The 16,647-nt window shown below is 41.8% G+C and overlaps 3 protein-coding genes across 6 annotated transcripts; 1 reads left to right on the top strand and 2 right to left on the bottom strand.

Annotated features, from left to right (window-relative positions):
- Positions 1-1,335: 1,335 nt before the first annotated feature.
- On the bottom strand, positions 1,336-8,195 carry nprl2 (NPR2 like, GATOR1 complex subunit). Its single transcript, XM_021569905.2, has 11 exons — positions 7,630-8,195; positions 4,641-4,732; positions 4,163-4,331; positions 3,946-4,054; positions 3,724-3,860; positions 3,145-3,242; positions 2,967-3,003; positions 2,776-2,869; positions 2,570-2,687; positions 2,232-2,374; positions 1,336-2,079 (listed from the first exon to the last, which is right to left on the bottom strand). Exons 1-11 carry the CDS (start codon positions 7,702-7,704, stop codon positions 2,012-2,014), a joined length of 1,140 nt encoding a protein of 379 aa, XP_021425580.1. The 5' UTR covers positions 7,705-8,195; the 3' UTR covers positions 1,336-2,011.
- Positions 8,196-8,418: 223 nt separating this feature from the next.
- On the top strand, positions 8,419-11,579 carry hemk1 (HemK methyltransferase family member 1). Of its 2 annotated transcripts, XM_021569906.2 has the most exons (12): positions 8,419-8,503; positions 8,677-8,772; positions 8,919-9,092; positions 9,223-9,314; positions 9,451-9,544; positions 9,788-9,925; positions 10,033-10,097; positions 10,192-10,241; positions 10,362-10,467; positions 10,563-10,658; positions 11,061-11,171; positions 11,287-11,579. In XM_021569906.2, the coding sequence occupies exons 1-12, from the start codon at positions 8,492-8,494 to the stop codon at positions 11,348-11,350; spliced, it is 1,098 nt and encodes a 365-aa protein (XP_021425581.2). In that variant the 5' UTR covers positions 8,419-8,491; the 3' UTR covers positions 11,351-11,579. The 2 variants fall into 2 exon arrangements, with proteins under 2 accessions (XP_021425581.2, XP_021425582.2); XM_021569907.2 differs by having other exon boundaries at positions 8,442-8,772.
- A 384-nt stretch (positions 11,580-11,963) lies between these two features.
- On the bottom strand, positions 11,964-15,701 carry LOC110494652 (cytokine-inducible SH2-containing protein). Of its 3 annotated transcripts, none has more exons than XM_021569908.2 (3): positions 14,350-15,691; positions 13,096-13,256; positions 11,964-12,905 (listed from the first exon to the last, which is right to left on the bottom strand). In XM_021569908.2, the coding sequence occupies exons 1-3, from the start codon at positions 14,367-14,369 to the stop codon at positions 12,409-12,411; spliced, it is 678 nt and encodes a 225-aa protein (XP_021425583.1). In that variant the 5' UTR covers positions 14,370-15,691; the 3' UTR covers positions 11,964-12,408. The 3 variants fall into 3 exon arrangements, with proteins under 3 accessions (XP_021425583.1, XP_036804151.1, XP_036804150.1); XM_036948256.1 differs by having other exon boundaries at positions 12,012-12,905; positions 13,096-13,270; XM_036948255.1 differs by having other exon boundaries at positions 12,012-13,270; positions 14,350-15,701.
- Between the last annotated feature and the right edge of the window lie 946 nt (positions 15,702-16,647).

The raw sequence follows: 16,647 nt of genomic DNA, 5'->3' as shown, positions 1-16,647 counted from the left end.
TGTAATAATAGTGTTCAACATGATTTTTGAATGACTACCTCATCTCTGTACCCCACATGTACAATTATCTGTCGAGCAGTGAACAGATTCAACCACAAAGACCAGGGAGGTTTTCCAATGCCTCGCAAAAAAGGGCACCTATTGATAAATGGGTCATATGAAAAAAGCAGACATTGAATATTCCTTTGAGCATGATGAAGTTATTCATTACTCTTTGGATGGTGTATCAATGAACGCAGTCACTACAAAGATACAGGCGTCCTTCCTAACTCCGGAGAGGAGGGAAACCACTCAGGGATTTCACCATGAAGCCAATGGTGACTTTTAAACCGTTACAAAGTTTAATGGCTGTGATAGGAGAAAACTGAGGATGCATCAACGGCATTGTAGTTATTCAAAAATAGTAAACTAATTGACAGAGTAAAAAGGAAGCCTGTACAGAATAAACATATTCCAAAACATGCATCCTGTTTTCAACAAGGCACAAAAGTAGAACTGCAAAAAATGTGCCAAAGAAATTAACTTTGTCTTGAATACAAAGTGTTATGTTTGGGGCAAATCCATCACAACACATTACTGAGTATCCACTTCATATTTTCAAACATGGTGGTGGCTGCATCATGTTATGAGTATACTCTTTTTTAGGATAAAAAAAAAAAACAAATCCTAGAGGAATACTTGGTTCAGTCTGCTTTCCAACAGACACTGGGAGACAAATTCACCTTTCCGCAGAAAAATAACACAAAACACAAGGCCAAATATACACTGGAGTTGCTTACCAAGACGACGTTGAATGTTCCTGAGTGGCCTAGTTACAGTTTTGACTTAAATTGGCTTGAAAACCTATGGCAATACTTGAAAATGGCTGTCTAGCAATGATCAACAACCAACTTGACAGAGCTTGAAGAATTATTTTAAGCATGTGCAAATATTCTACAATCCAGGTGTGCAAAGCTCATAGAGACTTAACCAGAAAGACACAGCTGTGATCACTGCCAAAGATGATTCTAACATGTATTGAGATCAGGCGTGTGAATACTTCTGTAAATTAGAGACTGTATTTCTGCATTTAATTTTCAATAAGTTAGCTAACATTTCTAAAAACATGTTTTCACTCACATTATGGGGTTAAGAGTATCATAACGGGAGTGAAACATGCTTTTGGAAATGTTATCAAATTTATTGAAAAAACAGCATGTATATGGGTGAGAAACAAAACCAATTGAATCCATTTTGAATTCAGGCTGTAATACAATGTGGAATAAGTTGAGGGGTATAAATACTTTCTGAAGGCTCTGTAGGTGAAGTGAGCAAGATACCCATTGTCTGACTGTGTTTCATTCAAATCAACAACGCATCTTTATTATTGCAAGGAGTTGGTATTATCATTTTTTGGTACATTAATAAGCACATTTTACATTTGAGTCATTTAGCTGATGTTCTTATTCAGAGCGACTTATAGGATCAATTAGGATTAAGTGCCTTGCTCAAGGGAACATCAACAGATTTTTAACCTAGTCGGCGCAAGAGTTTGAACTAGCGAATGTTCTCTGAACTGGCACAACGCTCTTAACCGCTAGGCTACCTGCCACATTCCTCATTTTTGTGGTCTTTTTAAATTATTCCATTCATTGTTCTGAATGAAACTATCCCACAATGATTGATTCAAAGTCTGTATGGAAAAACCTGAGGATGATAACAGGTGACATTGGTGACATACTAGTAGTATATAAATTCCTACATGTCTCAGCCTTTGAATGCACAGATAATTTCCAGAACATTTCGGATGAAGTCCACAGACAACAACAGTGATAAACTGACTTTTCTAAGGCATCTTTGGCCGAGGTTGATCCACATTGTGTCTCCTGGACAGCAGGCAGTTGTGTGGGTCAGATGAGAGACGAGCAGGAGGCCTCTGTTTCAGTACAATCGGACCTCGTGTCTGTCTGTCTTTGTTAGAGAGATGGCTTTCTCTATCAAAGTGAGTGTGGTTGCTGATTAAGCCAGGGTATCACTTCCAGCACACAATTATGTTGGGGTCATTCTCCAAGCGCTCGTCCAGCTCTTTGTAGCTCATTCCTGCAAATACAGGGAAAGGCGCTGCCATGAGAGATTACAGAGTATAGAACGATTTCTCAAAATACTTATCCAGCCCTCTGTAATGATTAATCTTCCTAAACACGTCATCACTATAAAACCAGTAATGTGTCATCATAAATGCCTTAACCTACCCGTCTTGCAGCAGATTTCGTCGTAACTATGGCAACCAGTGTAAAGGCGTGGTGGGCGGCTCCTCTCGTCTCGTGTCACCTTAACAGGATACTTCTGCAGACGGCGAATGAGAGCCTTCATCAGTCCATACTGGATCAGCCTCCTGTTGAGCATCACATGATATCAACAACACTATTCTCTACACTTCTCCACGTAGATGAAGATTAGCTATCTAGCTAAATCTGGTGCAATGGCATGTTGTACATGGTCCCTGACAAATAAATAAATCAATATGGACATTGAGGTCCATGTCAACCACATAAACATCATGAGTCAACATGGATGCTTAATAACTCACCTCTCATCTACCCTCTGCAGCTGCTGTGAGTAGCGGGAGCAAAGATCACGAACTGTGGTGCCTGGAGTCAGACCACAGTACAGCTGGAACACATCCCTTAAACAGGCTCTCTTCTGTCCTGAAGCACACAGACAGCAGAACTTATCATACACTCACTGTAACAAATTCTAACTTGTTCTGACTACAACTTCCAAACTGGCTGTTACCTTTCTTGGTGACATAGTTGAGACACTCCTCCTGAATGGACCTGTCATCTATCAGGCTCTGGACTGTAGGGGTTGTGCAGTACACATTGGAGTACTGGAGAGACACAACATACAGTGTGTTAGCAGGACTGTACACACACACACACACACCACATTTCAGAAGAAGGTATTGTTACTGAGGGTTTCATTACCTGAAATATTGATACCAAGGTTACAACACCATAATACCTGTGAAAAAGAATGTTCTCTTAGAATCCATTCCATGGTTTCATAGGGAAATGTTGTTTCATCATAAAGAATGTTCTCTTAGAATCTATTCCAATGGGTTCATTATCTGTTGCATCATATTACCAGTTTTAAAGCACTCACAGTAAATTCTGTACGGCGATCCGGACTAGATTAAGTTCAACATCCGCTTCTGCAGATATCTTCTGGATATGCCTGAACCCATCAATGTAGGCCAGGATCTACAATAGAATTCAACACATTTCTAACATATTTTTCATCAGCGCTTTAATCTGAGACAGGTGCATGATGACATTGCACAGTACTGGTCCAAAATTTGGACACACCTACTAATTCAAGGGTTTTTCTTTATTTGTACTATTTTCTACATTGTAGAATAATAGGGAAGACATCAAAACTATGAAATAGCACATATGGAATCATGTAGTAACCAAAAAAAAAAGTGTTAAACAAATCTAAATCTATTTTCTATTTGAGATTCTTCAAAGTAGCCACCCTTTGCCTTGATGACAGCTTTAATAGTACAAAAGAAAAACCCTTGAATGAGTAGGTGTCCAAACTTTTGACTGGTACTGTATAGACAAATCATTGTTTCTCTGAAACCCTTGATGGGATGTCAGCCACACTGTATGTACGCTTCTGGTAAGGATGAGGTGTGGGTCTATCTGTGTGAGCCACTGTCGGTGTGGCAGAAAGACCTACCTGTTGAGTGGTGAGATCCCACTGGGATTTGATGAAGTGGTCTTTGCACTGAGTGAAGACAGGCACGTCGTACTCCTGCACGATCAGAGGGTCCCTGCGCTGCTCAATCAACTTCAGGTTGATTGTATTGGACTCATCTAAATAAGAGGGAGGAAACGAATGGTGTGTGAGAGAAAGAGAAAAGACTATCTGACACATTGCTGTGTACAAATGCACACATACCGATGGGTAAGGTACAGGCTCCGGTAGCATTTAGCTCCTCTAACAAGGTGGACATAATAGGTAGCAGTTTCTGTTTGCTCTCCTCGTTCGATATGAACCCACTCTCCAGCTGCAAAATAAAGAGAAATATTAACACTTTGACCTATATATCCCATAAGACATTCAGATCTTGTGATGTTTTGAAAAAGAGCACTAGCCTCCAGGGAGATCCTTTTACCTCCAGCGTTGTGAGGTACCCTGACAGCTTCTTGACAATTGGCTCAAGGGCACAGGTCTTGGTCCTTGCATCGCATACAAGGCCCAGGTTAAAGAGCAGAGCATTACGGCTGTACTTCTTGTGCTCGATGCACACCGGACAACCAATTAACTTCTTCCCCATGGCCGTTCTACATCAGTCAAAGACAAGTCCATATTATGGCAAGAACCGCTCAAATAAGCAAAGAGAAATGACAGTCCATCATTACTTTAAGACATGAAGGTCAGTCTATTCGGAAAATGTGCAGTTTCAAAAGCCATCAAGCGCTATGATGAAACTGGTTCTTGTGAGGACCGCCACAGGAAAGGAAAAAATTGCAGCCCAAATAAATTATTCACTTAGTTCAAGTAACAGACACAAGAGGAGAGAAAAATAAGACCTGTTGTTAAATTGGACCATGAATAAGAATATCCTAATGTAAATTCCCAAGTGTACGTACACAGTTATGAGTTTGTTCTGCAGTTCTGGTTTGGTAATGATGTACACCTGTACTGTGTCAAAGAGCTCCCGGGATATGTACTCCTCTGGAACCTGGAGAGGATAGAACACAATAGAAAGATGGGAAAAGATAGAACACAGCCCCAAAAGATCCACAGATGACACAATCTTTATTGCCCTCTCCCACCTGGACAAAAGGAACACCTACAGTATGTGAGAATGCTGTTCATTGACTACAGCTCAGTGTTCAACACCATTGTGCCCTCAAAGCTCATCACTAAGCTAAGGACTCTGGGACTGAACACCTCCCTCTGAAACTGGATCCTGGACTTCCTGACAGCCCACCCCCAGGTGGTGAGGATAGGCAATAACACAGCCATGCTGACCCTCAACATAGGGGCCCCCTCAGAGGTGCATGCTTAGTCCCCTCCTGTACACCCACAACTCCAACATCATCACTAAGTTTGCCGACAACACGACGGTGGTAGTCCTGATTACCGACAACAATGAGACAGCTTATAGGGAGGAGGTCAGAGACCTGTCAGTGTGGTTCCAGGAGAACAACCTCTCTCTTAATGTCAGCAAGACAAAGGAGCTGATCATGGACTACAGGAAACGGACGAGCACGCTCCCATCCACATCGGCAGGGCTGTAGTGGAGCGGGTCGAGAGCTTCAAGTTCCTCGGTGTCCACATCACTAAGGATCTATCATGGTCCAGACACACCAACACAATTGTGAAGAGGGCACGACAACGCCACTTCCCCCTCAGGAGACTGAAATTACTTGGCATGGGCCCTCAAATCCTCAAAAAGTTCTACAGCTGCACCATCGAGAGCATCTTGACGAACTGCATCACCAGTATGGCAACTGTTTGGCATCCGACCGCAAGGCACTACAGAGTAGTGAGTACGGCCCAGTACATTACTGGGGCTGAGCTTCGTGCCATCCAGGACCTCTATACCAGGCGATGTCAGAGGAAGGCCCAAAAAAGTGTCAGACTCCAGCCTCCCAAGCCACAGACTGTTCTAGCTGCTACCGCACAGAAAGCGGTACCAATCCACCAAGTCTGGAACCAACTGGACCCTGAACAGCTTCTACCCCCAAGCCATAAGACTTCTGAACAGCTAATCAAAGGGCTACCCGGACTACTTGCATTTATTTACCTGACTATGCACACACTGGACTCTACCCACACACACTTACTGACACCCCCAACACACACACGCAAACTGATGAAACGCACACACTCACACTTACCACATAAGCTGCTGATAGTCACTTTACCCCTACCTATACAGTGCATTCGGAAAGTATTCAGACCCCTTGACTTTTTCCACATTTGTTACGTTAAAGCCTTATTCTAAAATGGATTCAATAAAAACAATTACTCATCCATCTACACACAATACCCCATAACGACAAAGCGAAAACAGGTTTTTCTAAACGTTTTCAAATGTATTAAAAATAAAAAACAGATACCTTATTTACATAAGTATTGAGACCCTTTGGTATGAGACTCGAAATTGAGCTCAAGTGCATCCTGTTTCCATTGATCATCCTTGAGACGATTATACAACATGATTGGAGTCCACCTGTGGTAAATATCGGAGTAAAATCCAAGCCATGAGGTCGAAGTAATTGTACATAGCGCTACGAGACAGGGTCATGTTGAGGTACAGATCTGGGGAAGGGTACCAAAACATTTCTGCAGCATTGAAGGTTCCCAAGAACACAGTGGCCTCCATCATTCTTAAATGGAAGAAGTTTGGAACCACCAAGACTCTCCCTAATGCTGGCCGCCCGGCCAAACTGAGAAATCGGGGGAGAATATATACATGTTTTAATCCCCGTCCCCGCAGGAGGCCTTTTGCTTTTGGTAGGCTGTCATTGTAAATAAGAATTTGTTCTTAACCGACTTGCCTACTTAGATTAGAGCAGTAAAAATAAATGTTGTGTCACACCCGTGGTATACGGTCTGATATACCACAGCTGTCAGCCAATCAGTATTCAGGGCTGGAACCACCCAGTTAATAATCAATTTTAGAATAAGGCTGTAACATAACAAAATGTGTTAAAAGTCAAGTGTTCTGAATACTTTCCGAATGCATTGTATGTACAGTACAGTACATAGGTACCTCAATTACTTTGTGCCTCTGCACATTGACTTAGTACTTGTACTCCCTGTATAGCCATGTTATTTTCTAAACCCTATTTATAGCCAGTTGTGGAAAAAATACCCAATTGTCATACTTGAGTAAAAGTAAAGATACCTTAATAGAAAATGACTCAAGTAAAAGTTTCCCGGTAAAATACTACTTGAGTAAAAGTCTAAAAGATTTTGGTTTTAAATATACTTAAGTATTAAAAGTACAAGCATAAATAATTACTAATTCCTTATATTAAGCAAACCAGAGGACCGTTTCACCGTTTTTCTTTTTTAAACGTATTTATCGTTAGCCAGGGGACCCCCCAAGACTCAGACATCATTTACAAACCAAGCATTTGTGTTTAGTGAGTTTACCAGATCAGGGGCAGTAGGGATAACCAGGGTTGTTTTCTTGATACGTGTGTGAATTGGACCATTTTCCTGTCCTGCTAAGCATTCAAAATGTAGAGAGTACTTTTGGGTGTCCGGGAAAATGTCTGGAGTAAAAAGAACACTATTTTGTAGCAAAGTAAAAGTTGAAAAAGAAAATATAAATAGTAAAGTACAGATACCACAAAAAAACTACTTAGGTAGTACATTAAAGTATTTTTACACCACTGTATATAGCCATGTTATATTTACCCGTTATTCACTGCGTCACTATTTCTATTTTTGATCTTATCTTTAGCTCTGCATTGTTGGAAAAGGACCCGTAAGTAAGCAGTTCACTGTTAGTCTACCCGCCAGGTTGTATACGAAGCATGTGACAAATAAAATGCAATTTGATTAGAAAGTTAGCTTGACACTCGTTGCAAAAACAGTCGAAACATATTGTACACCTACCTGGTAAGTAATCTTTGGTCCCAGTGTGGGGTGAAACTCACTAAAAAATATACACTCTATTCGACTCATCCCCATGAAGACGTTGTAAAAAGGACTTTAAACTTCAGGTAGTATAATAAAGAAAGAAAGCAACTCCAACTGCGTCAATCTCTTACTCCGTTCTCAGACAATGTGAATGCTCAATTGAAGATACGTATTTTTTGAAGACCTACAGTAGCTGTGTATCTATCTAGTGGTTGTAAATCACTCTCTTGTTACTGTAGCTAGCTAGTAGCTATGATGACTCCTAATTCCTGACAGAGCAGGGAAGGGTTGTTGTTGACAGTCTACCCTAGCTAGCTAGTCCAGCTATCTCTAGTTAACTTAACTCTCTGGCTAATGTGTAAACATACAACTGGATCCTCTTGTATTTCCTTACAATTGACGACCGATCTGTTTAAATGTCATGCAAAAAATATACCACAGCGTAAATACAATCGAACAAGTGGTATGCTAGCTAGCTATATGGCTAACAACAACCTTGCGCTATCGATGAAACATGGTGGAGTTCCCGAACATAATTTACCCGTACTGCGCATTACTGATGGGTACGTTCCAGGACACGCCAAACAAGTCGATCGATGTCAGATTTGGGAAATTAAATCTTTATAGTACATGTTAAATAAATGTAGATCAGGTATGAATTAATTTGATGCATGTACTGCAATTTTCTTCTTAAAAATATAATTTAATTTAACTTCATCCTAATTGTATGGATCGACATAATACAGTTCACTTTTATTTTGGAAGGATTTATGAATTAATCCAATGCACTATTATTCTGAAAAAAGGAAGGATGCCCGGAAGTGAATACCTCTAATGAATGATTGAAATGGTTGGTTATTTTGTATTTAATAGTTAGTACAGTCAACTTACTTAGACCACATTCAGCTGGTTTTACACAATATTAATTAATATAGTCAAACGATTATTTCTGAGTTTCATATTAGCTACATTTTTTTTTACCTTCTTTATGTCAACTGCTTCACGTGTTGGTCTTCTGTCAAGAGAAAGTGGAATACCATGTGGATACGATTACGAAGACCATTGAAGGAGGTTTATAACTGCTTTAAACCACTTAAAGACGGATTTATTGGACACAAGGTAAATTAAGATGCTTTTCCTGTAAAGTGTTTCACGTGGATTGCAAGGAAAGTGCGTTGTTTACAGTATAAACAACTGGAATTCATTATTGAATGAAGCCTCGTAATATTCTCTCTATCGCTGTCTCGCTCCCTCCCTTCCTCCAGTGGCTGTGCACGTCTCCGTGTGTGGCTGAATGCGTCCCAGCCTTACCTACAGCTAGCAGGCTCACGGTGGAGCAAGCTGTCAAGTTATGGACAGACCATTTCCAGCAAAGAGGTGTCTCAGAGCCACATCTCTCCAGCCAGTACATCATTGCACATTTGCTTGGTGCTAAAACAGTGAGTTTCTGAACCCAAAATATGATCCTTGCAAATAATTTCCATGTTCACCTTTCCACCTTTTATCCTTCTCGGTCTATCAGTCTCTCACTGAAGGAATCATCTAACCCTCAACCTCTTCCCCTCGCAGTTAGAGGGCATTGGACAGGACAGGCTGGCTGAATTCCTGACACAAGAACAGACAGAGCAGACATGGGAGCTCTGTTCCAGACGTCTCACCAGGTACATACAAGCTTAGTCTTAACGTGCTAGTCAGTGACGGTGCACTTGACCTATTCTTCTGTCTCTGAAAGCTAAGAATTTAATTGGAAAGTGTAGCCTACAGTGCGTGAACATGTGAAATGTGCTGTGTGTTCAGAATGCCAGTGCAGTATGTGATTGAAGAGTGGGACTTCAGAGATCTGACACTGAAGATGAGACCTCCCGTGTTTATCCCCCGGCCTGAAACAGAGGTGCGGGAGAGTACACACACACACACACACACACACGTACGTACACTTTTTTATTTAACCTTTATTTAACTTGGTAAGTCACTTACACATACTATAAAACAAGTTGTTTGAAACACAAGGGACCATCATCTCTTGTGATAAGAGCGCATTTAAATATTTCATTCTGTGACTGTCGCCAGAATTTCCATTGCAGAGACATGATCTTCTGTCAAGCTATGGTTGCACGTCTGTCTGTCTGTGCAGGAGCTGGTTGGCTTAGTGCTTACAGATCTCCAGATGAAGCAGGGGACTGGATTAAGTGAGGAGACCAGCTTCAGGTGCCTGGAAGTGGGTTGTGGCTCTGGTGCTATCTCCCTCAGTTTACTTAAGAGCCTCCCACAGGTGTGCTCTCCCCCTCTTTTACTTTCTCCCTTTCTTTCATATCATGTTCCTTGATCTCTGAGCCCCTTCACTCAAACAACACTGATATTTGAGTTTCTCTCTCTCAGCTCAGAGCGATTGCTTTAGATAAAAACAAGGATGCTGTGGATCTGACAAGAGAGAACTCACACAGGTATACCAATTTTACTTTGATTAGCTGATTTTGATTAGCAACATTAATTCATGTTTTGTGAATATGTGCCAACCTGATTGGCTGTATGTTACAGTTTGGGGTTCCAGGACCGACTTGAGGTTCATCATATGGATGTGATGAGAGGTAAGGTCAATAGGAATGCTGGGTGAGGGATATTATAACATCGGTAAAGGAAGATAAGCCATACAGATGTCACATTCATATTGACCAATTTCAAGTGTGTGATTTTATGTTATGTTCTAGATGCAGACATAATTGTGAGCATGTGCAGTCCAGTCTCCGTTTTGGTCAGCAACCCTCCGTACCTGTTCTCAGAGGATATGATATCACTTGAACCTGAAATCCTCAGGTGAGACGAGCAGTCGCACGCACACACAAATGCACGCACACTTCGAGTTCAAATGGAGGTATATGAACTACAGTGTTCTGTGCTGACATCCTCAGGTTTGAGGACCATGCTGCTCTGGATGGGGGGAAAGATGGAATGCAGGTGATGAGACACATTCTGACTCTGGCTCCAAAGCTCTTATCCAACCATGGGTAAGGCACTGGGTGTATTTTCTGCATCTAGAACATAACATATAATCACACGCTTGAAATTGGTCAATATGAATGTATCATTGCTATCTATAATTTCCCTCCCCCCGTTGTTCCTAGTGACCTTACCGCTCATCATATCCATATGGTGAAACTCAAGTCAGTTCTGGAGCTCCAAACTGTATTGGAAGTGTTTATGCAGGCCACAGTGTTTGTTTTTAAGGGAATATCCACAGTAGGCCAATATTATTTTAGATGTACCGTTTGGTGGCACACACTAAGAAGCTTTCTGTCTAGTCACTCTGTTGTATCTATTGTAAAGCAGGTCTCACTACTTCATTCTCTGTTTTTCAATGGTTTGAGAAGTTTCACTTCACTGTGTTTTCATTTCTTCCTGTCTTGCAGTCGTGTATACTTGGAAGTGGACCCACGTCATCCACAGCTCATCCAGCAGTGGGTAGAGGAAAGTGTTGAAGAGTTACACTACTTGCACACGCATCGTGACATTACTGACAGGTCAGGAGTAAATCAGACTGCTATATCTTTGTTAAATAACTACATTTTCAAAACCTTCGATCAAGAAATGTATTCATATTGAACGCCTGATTCATATTCTCTCTGTCGCTTATAGGCCTCGTTTCTGCATCCTTCAAAAAAAGGAGTGCAACACAGATCAGGACCAGGACCAGGACTGAGAGACTGTGTGAGATATGGATCCTGTTTCACTGGCTTCAGACCAGCCTGCTACAGCCTCAACACCCACCATCCATCTGCCACGTACTGTACACACTACTGAGCTCAAATAATGTAGAAATTCACAAACACGCACGTATACATATCGTAGATGGGCTTCATTTATACCTGAGGACGTTGTAGGTGCTAATGTGTGTTTGTGTGGCAATAAAGGAGGGTGATAGTGACCGAGCGAGTAGTAGGCTGAAGGTAATTACTGAGAGGCTTTTCTTAGAACCCTCCCTCTCAGAATTTCACCCTCACAGAAGGCATTCAGTAGTTCTACGAATCAAGGGATTCTCCCTCCCTGCTGACTAGGCTGCTGACTCAGATTCACTCTTACACAAAGGCACATTGAATCCAGCCTATATTGCCTAGTCGATTCTGCTGTGTACACACTTATACCCGAGGGGGTTTAATCTCTTTATGTTATAAAGACCGCTTCAGATAACAACTGAGATTGGGCACACTGCCCACGCAACCCATTTTCTCTTCTGTGGATGTAGGCTATAAAGCTCGTTGTGGCATTTGACCCACCAAAAGACAACGGGACATTGAAGACAGGAGCAGTATAACTAATTTAATATTGTTTTAATAAAAAAAAGGGACAGTGTCCCTTTACAGTGTCGGGGCGGTAAAAAATGACAATGTTGACTAAACAAAAAATTAAACAATTTACATCTGTGACTGAAAAGCAATTCACTGCTCAGAAACAGAAAGAAAATGTTACCCCTCATAGCACGAGGATACACTACAGTTAGCACCATGTGTTTTCCAGTCAATCACCTCTGTGAATTGGGGTGGTACACAGAACCCCACTTCCCTCTGAGAAATCCAAAACCAGGCACCATTTTCTGGAAGGTTCTTTCCCAAACATGGTCTCATGACCAACCGTATGTCTGATGTGGCTCCATTAGTTTCCAGTGCAGTGATGTTGTTTCCAGCTGCCAGGGACCTCTTACTGACAGCGCTCCTCAAGGTTTAGTTGAGCTGTTTTGTTTAATTCAGCACTTGAGGACCCTCATACATGGAAGGGGTAGTCCTGCAGGTAGCGCACCAGTGGGCGTGGCAGTGGCAGCTGGTCCGGACAGCCTGTGCTGCGGTTGATGGTGAGGCGTGTGAGGTGCTGGAGGGAGGGGAAGGCCTGGGGCTTGTGCAGGGCCCGCTTGAGCTTCAGCACTACTGTGCTCTCCTGAACTGTCCTCTGGGCGGGCTGTGTGCCATGAGTCTCCTCCACCTTGCCCTTCTGTACCTTCCTTGTTGGTCCTACATAGTACTGCACCATGCTAGGCACATCAGGAAAGGACAAAAGGCTGGGTCGGGCTGGCGAGCTGGAGTCAAGCAGAAACCGGGCTCCACTGTACTGGATGCGTATACTGGTGGGGCCACGGGCAGTCCTAACAGACAGGGTCAGCATGTACAGGGGATGGCTGCTGTCTCGAATCAGAAAGGCCCCCTCTGACGCTGCCTGGAGAGCTGCATGGGCCTGACTTGCTGTGATGGCTCCCCAGTACCAGCCTGCAAAGAGTGAGAGGTCAAAGTTTATTAACTTATTCAATGGTTTAGATTTTAGTAATCCTGTAGTAAGCAGTCGACTGGACGAACTGAAATGCAAGTAGTTATTGTTACCAAAAACATTAAAACCATGAAAGGGTTTCAGGGAGCCTGTTGGGAGGAGTTTACAGTTTGGAAATTCGATTTGCATTACCTGAGGTATCAAGGTAGAAGAAGTTTTTGGCGATGGTGCGCAGATCATTCGTGGGGTCCCACTGTGGAGGGGTGCTGTGAAGGCAGTGAGGTGAGGAGATGCTCCCTGTCCGCATGCCCACAGGGCCCTCTGTGGGGCTGCCAGACAGCAGTGGTCTGGGGCTGTAAACAAGAGACTACAACAATGAGCACAGGACAAGTGTAGGAGACAGTAGGGAACAACCAGGTGAATCATTCATTACATTACCCACTATCCTGTTAAAGGACAAGTCCTAATATTGTCATAGGCTAATTAATCAGGGGGCGGACTTGAACAAGAAATCTGCCCTGGCATTGCTAACACACCGGGCAATTTTTCCCCCCCAGGCCCCCACACCGGGCAATTTTTCCCCTCCAGGCCCCCACACCGAGCAATTTTTCCCCTCCAGGCCCCCACACCGGGCAATTTTTCCCCTCCGGGCCCCCACACCGGACAATTTTTCCCCTCCGGGCCCCCACACCGGACAATTTTTTTACAGAGGCCCCCATTATTAGTCAAGTAATTGTAATTCTGCACACAAAAAAAACAAGTTAGACAGGCCCGATGGGCTGAAAATGGACCAGCCCATCTGGCATTTGTCTGAAATGCAAGATGGCCAGTCCACCCTTGGCCTTAATGTTATGTTGGGGGGGGGGGGGGGGGGGGGGGGGCTTTACAAGACCTCAAATGGAAGTATTATAATATATGAATTCACAACAGGGTTGGGTTCGATTCCAATTTAATTTGTAATTCCAATAAAATTCTTGAAATCACGCATGAAGAGGAAAATCTGTTGAATTCAATTCGAATTTAAACAATCTTCATGTTATGGATTTTTAATTGGATTAGAATTTAAACTGTTTGGACTGTTTGAATTGGAATTGTAAAAACATTTCATTTTTGGAATTTATTTGGAATTTAATATTATTAGAATTAATGAACCTAGTATCAAATGTATTCCAGGATTTGTTTTAAATGTCAACTTGTATATTTCTATTTACAGTATAGCTAGGCTATCTGCACAGCAGAATTTGTGCAATTGTTAGTGATAATATTTAATTGGGAATTGAGTTCTTGGAATTTAAATATTGGAATTGACAGTAATTGAATTATTTCTGAATTCTAAGAATGACCTAGAATTTTTATTGAATTAAATGTCTTTGTCATTTGATTTTGAATATCAACATCAAAGCATGAAATGTCACATCAAACAGGGACAAAAGAATGTGAACTTACCCTTGAACACAAAGAATCATGACGGTGAGTCTTCAATATTCCACAATAGTCTAATTCCACAGCGGTTTTTACGAAAATATAGCTGGTCTATACAAAGGAATGTAATTATTTTATTCTAATTAATGTCTCACGCAAATGTTCAGTGAATAGAGACGCATCCGAAAATGAATAAACTCATTCAAAAGCACTAAAATAAATGTGAAATGTAGAAATATAGGATACAGAGCAGCAGATGAGTGTTGTCTCTAAAATGGGTTCTTAGTATGTGAGGGAGGGTGTGTGGGTTCGGCTTTTAAAATGAACCAATTCCAAGAATTATACTCTGTGATTCTATTCTGAGAACTGTTCAGTACACCGGAGCTTCTGACGTCATGCGCACCGCCACCGAGCCTGTCCACATTTTATTATTTGAAATCTGTTACTGTGAATGCCAGTGTAAAAATAAATACAAATTTAGCTCGTTCCTGGTGAGTCTAAATTCATCATAGTAATTCAGTCTTTCGGTCTTGCTGCCAGGAATCGGACCTCAACACTACCTTCCCCCTAATCACTTTCCAAGAATCGGTGCGATTATCTCCGCCCACTAGACCTGCAGCCAGCCCTTTACACATTCTGGGAATTGAGTCACTAGAATAATGGGTATGCGGAACGAATAGGGTTTTTCCAAATAATATAGACATTCGTCAGCTGAAAATACGTATTAACAGAGGGTGAAAGTAGATTTAATTTCTTACGGGTACGGGATATCCAAGTGCGCGCACTCTTTTTTTATATGATAAAATATACATGGGAGCCTACTCTGCTGACACTGACAAACAGATCAATAAAAACGATGTCTGGTCCATATATAATTAGCCTACGAAAAGGGGAGACAGAAATACAATATGACCTCCATCTAATCTGGAGGACGAAATTATTGTTGGAAAAAAACTTAAGCGACACTGACCCATTGACAAAGTCATTAGGCCTACACTTGTAGCTGAATTGATGCATCCACGGATGTCCACGCGCGCCACGGTCTCGGCCACTCAGCTCCGTCTTGTCCGCGGGCGTTTCGGCCACGCATCTCTGCCTTGGCAACATGTTAGTGTTCTCCTCAAACCACAACTCAATTTGGAGCGTATACCAACCGATTTCCAGTCAATTCGCTAATTATTCATGCGGCTGATATGCAGTAATGTCAAATAATGGTATAATAGCCTGTAGTTTTTTGGGCTTGTTGTTTTAATTGTGATAGACTTACTTTTAACTGGTATGGCGTACCACACTTTATTCTGCCTGGACCATACCGCCTTACTTTCACCCCTGCTTATAAACAAATGTCAAAATCAAATCAAATGTTATTTGTCACATACACATGGTTAGCAGATGTTAATGCAGAGTGTAGCGAAATGCTTGTGCTTCTAGTTCCGACCATGCAGTCATATCTAACAAGTAATCTAACCTAACAATTTCACAACAACTACCTTATACACAAGTGTAAAGGAATTAATAAGAATATGTACATAAAAATATATGAATGAATGATGGCCTAACGGCATAGGCAAGATGCAGTAGATGGTATAGAGGACAGTATATACATATGAGATGAGTAATGTAGGGTATGTAAACATATAAAGTGGCATTGTTTAAAGTGGCTAGTGATAAATTGATGTAATAAATGTTTCCATTATTAAAGTGGCTGGAGTTGAGTCAGTATGTTGGCAGCAGCCACTCAATGCTGGTGATGGCTGTTTAACAGTCTGATGGCCTTGAGATAGAAGCTGTTTTTCAGCCTCTCGGTCCCCGCTTTGATGCACAAAATGTGATGTTAGGTCTGGTGTGGTGGCCTAACATTAATTTGCCACTCAAATGGCTCGTTGTTTGTGACAGACTTGTTCAGTAGAGTAAGGCAAGCTTTGAAACAAACTGTTGGAAAGGTTATTGAATTAGTCTTCCAGCTGGGCTGACCTGGCTGGAAACACACGTACAGGCTTTTGTCTCTGACCAGCAGTAATAAACCTGTTTCAATTAATCAAGGGCTTGATGATTGAATCAGGCCCGTAGCAGTACGAAACTGGAACTGTGTGTGGGACCAGTATTAAATGACAGTACACTGTTGAAGAAATGTGTAATATGTCAATAGTTATGGATTTTTGGGGTGCCTTTACCTTATGTTAGTCTACATGTGTAAAAAGTGTCAGATGTTTTAATTAACCTGCTCTCAAAGGCATGTGGGCTATTAGGCTACTCACTATTTAAATTAAGGAATTCCTTGCAGATCTTAATTAACAGGCTCTAAGCTCTGTGGTATTTATG

The sequence above is a fragment of the Oncorhynchus mykiss genome, chromosome 17 (assembly GCF_013265735.2).
Source record: "Oncorhynchus mykiss isolate Arlee chromosome 17, USDA_OmykA_1.1, whole genome shotgun sequence".
Classification (NCBI taxonomy): Eukaryota; Metazoa; Chordata; class Actinopteri; order Salmoniformes; family Salmonidae; genus Oncorhynchus; species Oncorhynchus mykiss.
This window is presented reverse-complemented; position numbering and strand designations above follow the sequence as displayed.

Coding starts and splice junctions, on each gene's coding strand:
- LOC110494652 (XM_036948255.1), bottom strand. CDS start 14,369: ATGATTCTTTGTGTTCAAGG. Junction 13,271..14,349: donor ATGATTCTTTGTGTTCAAGG/GTAAGTTCACAT, acceptor TCATTGTTGTAG/TCTCTTGTTTACAGCCCCAG.
- hemk1 (XM_021569906.2), top strand. Junction 9,545..9,787: donor TCCCCCGGCCTGAAACAGAG/GTGCGGGAGAGT, acceptor CTGTCTGTGCAG/GAGCTGGTTGGCTTAGTGCT. Junction 10,098..10,191: donor ACAAGAGAGAACTCACACAG/GTATACCAATTT, acceptor TGTATGTTACAG/TTTGGGGTTCCAGGACCGAC.
- nprl2 (XM_021569905.2), bottom strand. CDS start 7,704: ATGGGGATGAGTCGAATAGAGTGTATATTTTTTAGTGAGTTTCACCCC. Junction 3,004..3,144: donor ATCGCCGTACAGAATTTACT/GTGAGTGCTTTA, acceptor TCTTTTTCACAG/GTATTATGGTGTTGTAACCT. Junction 2,080..2,231: donor CGAAATCTGCTGCAAGACGG/GTAGGTTAAGGC, acceptor CTGTATTTGCAG/GAATGAGCTACAAAGAGCTG.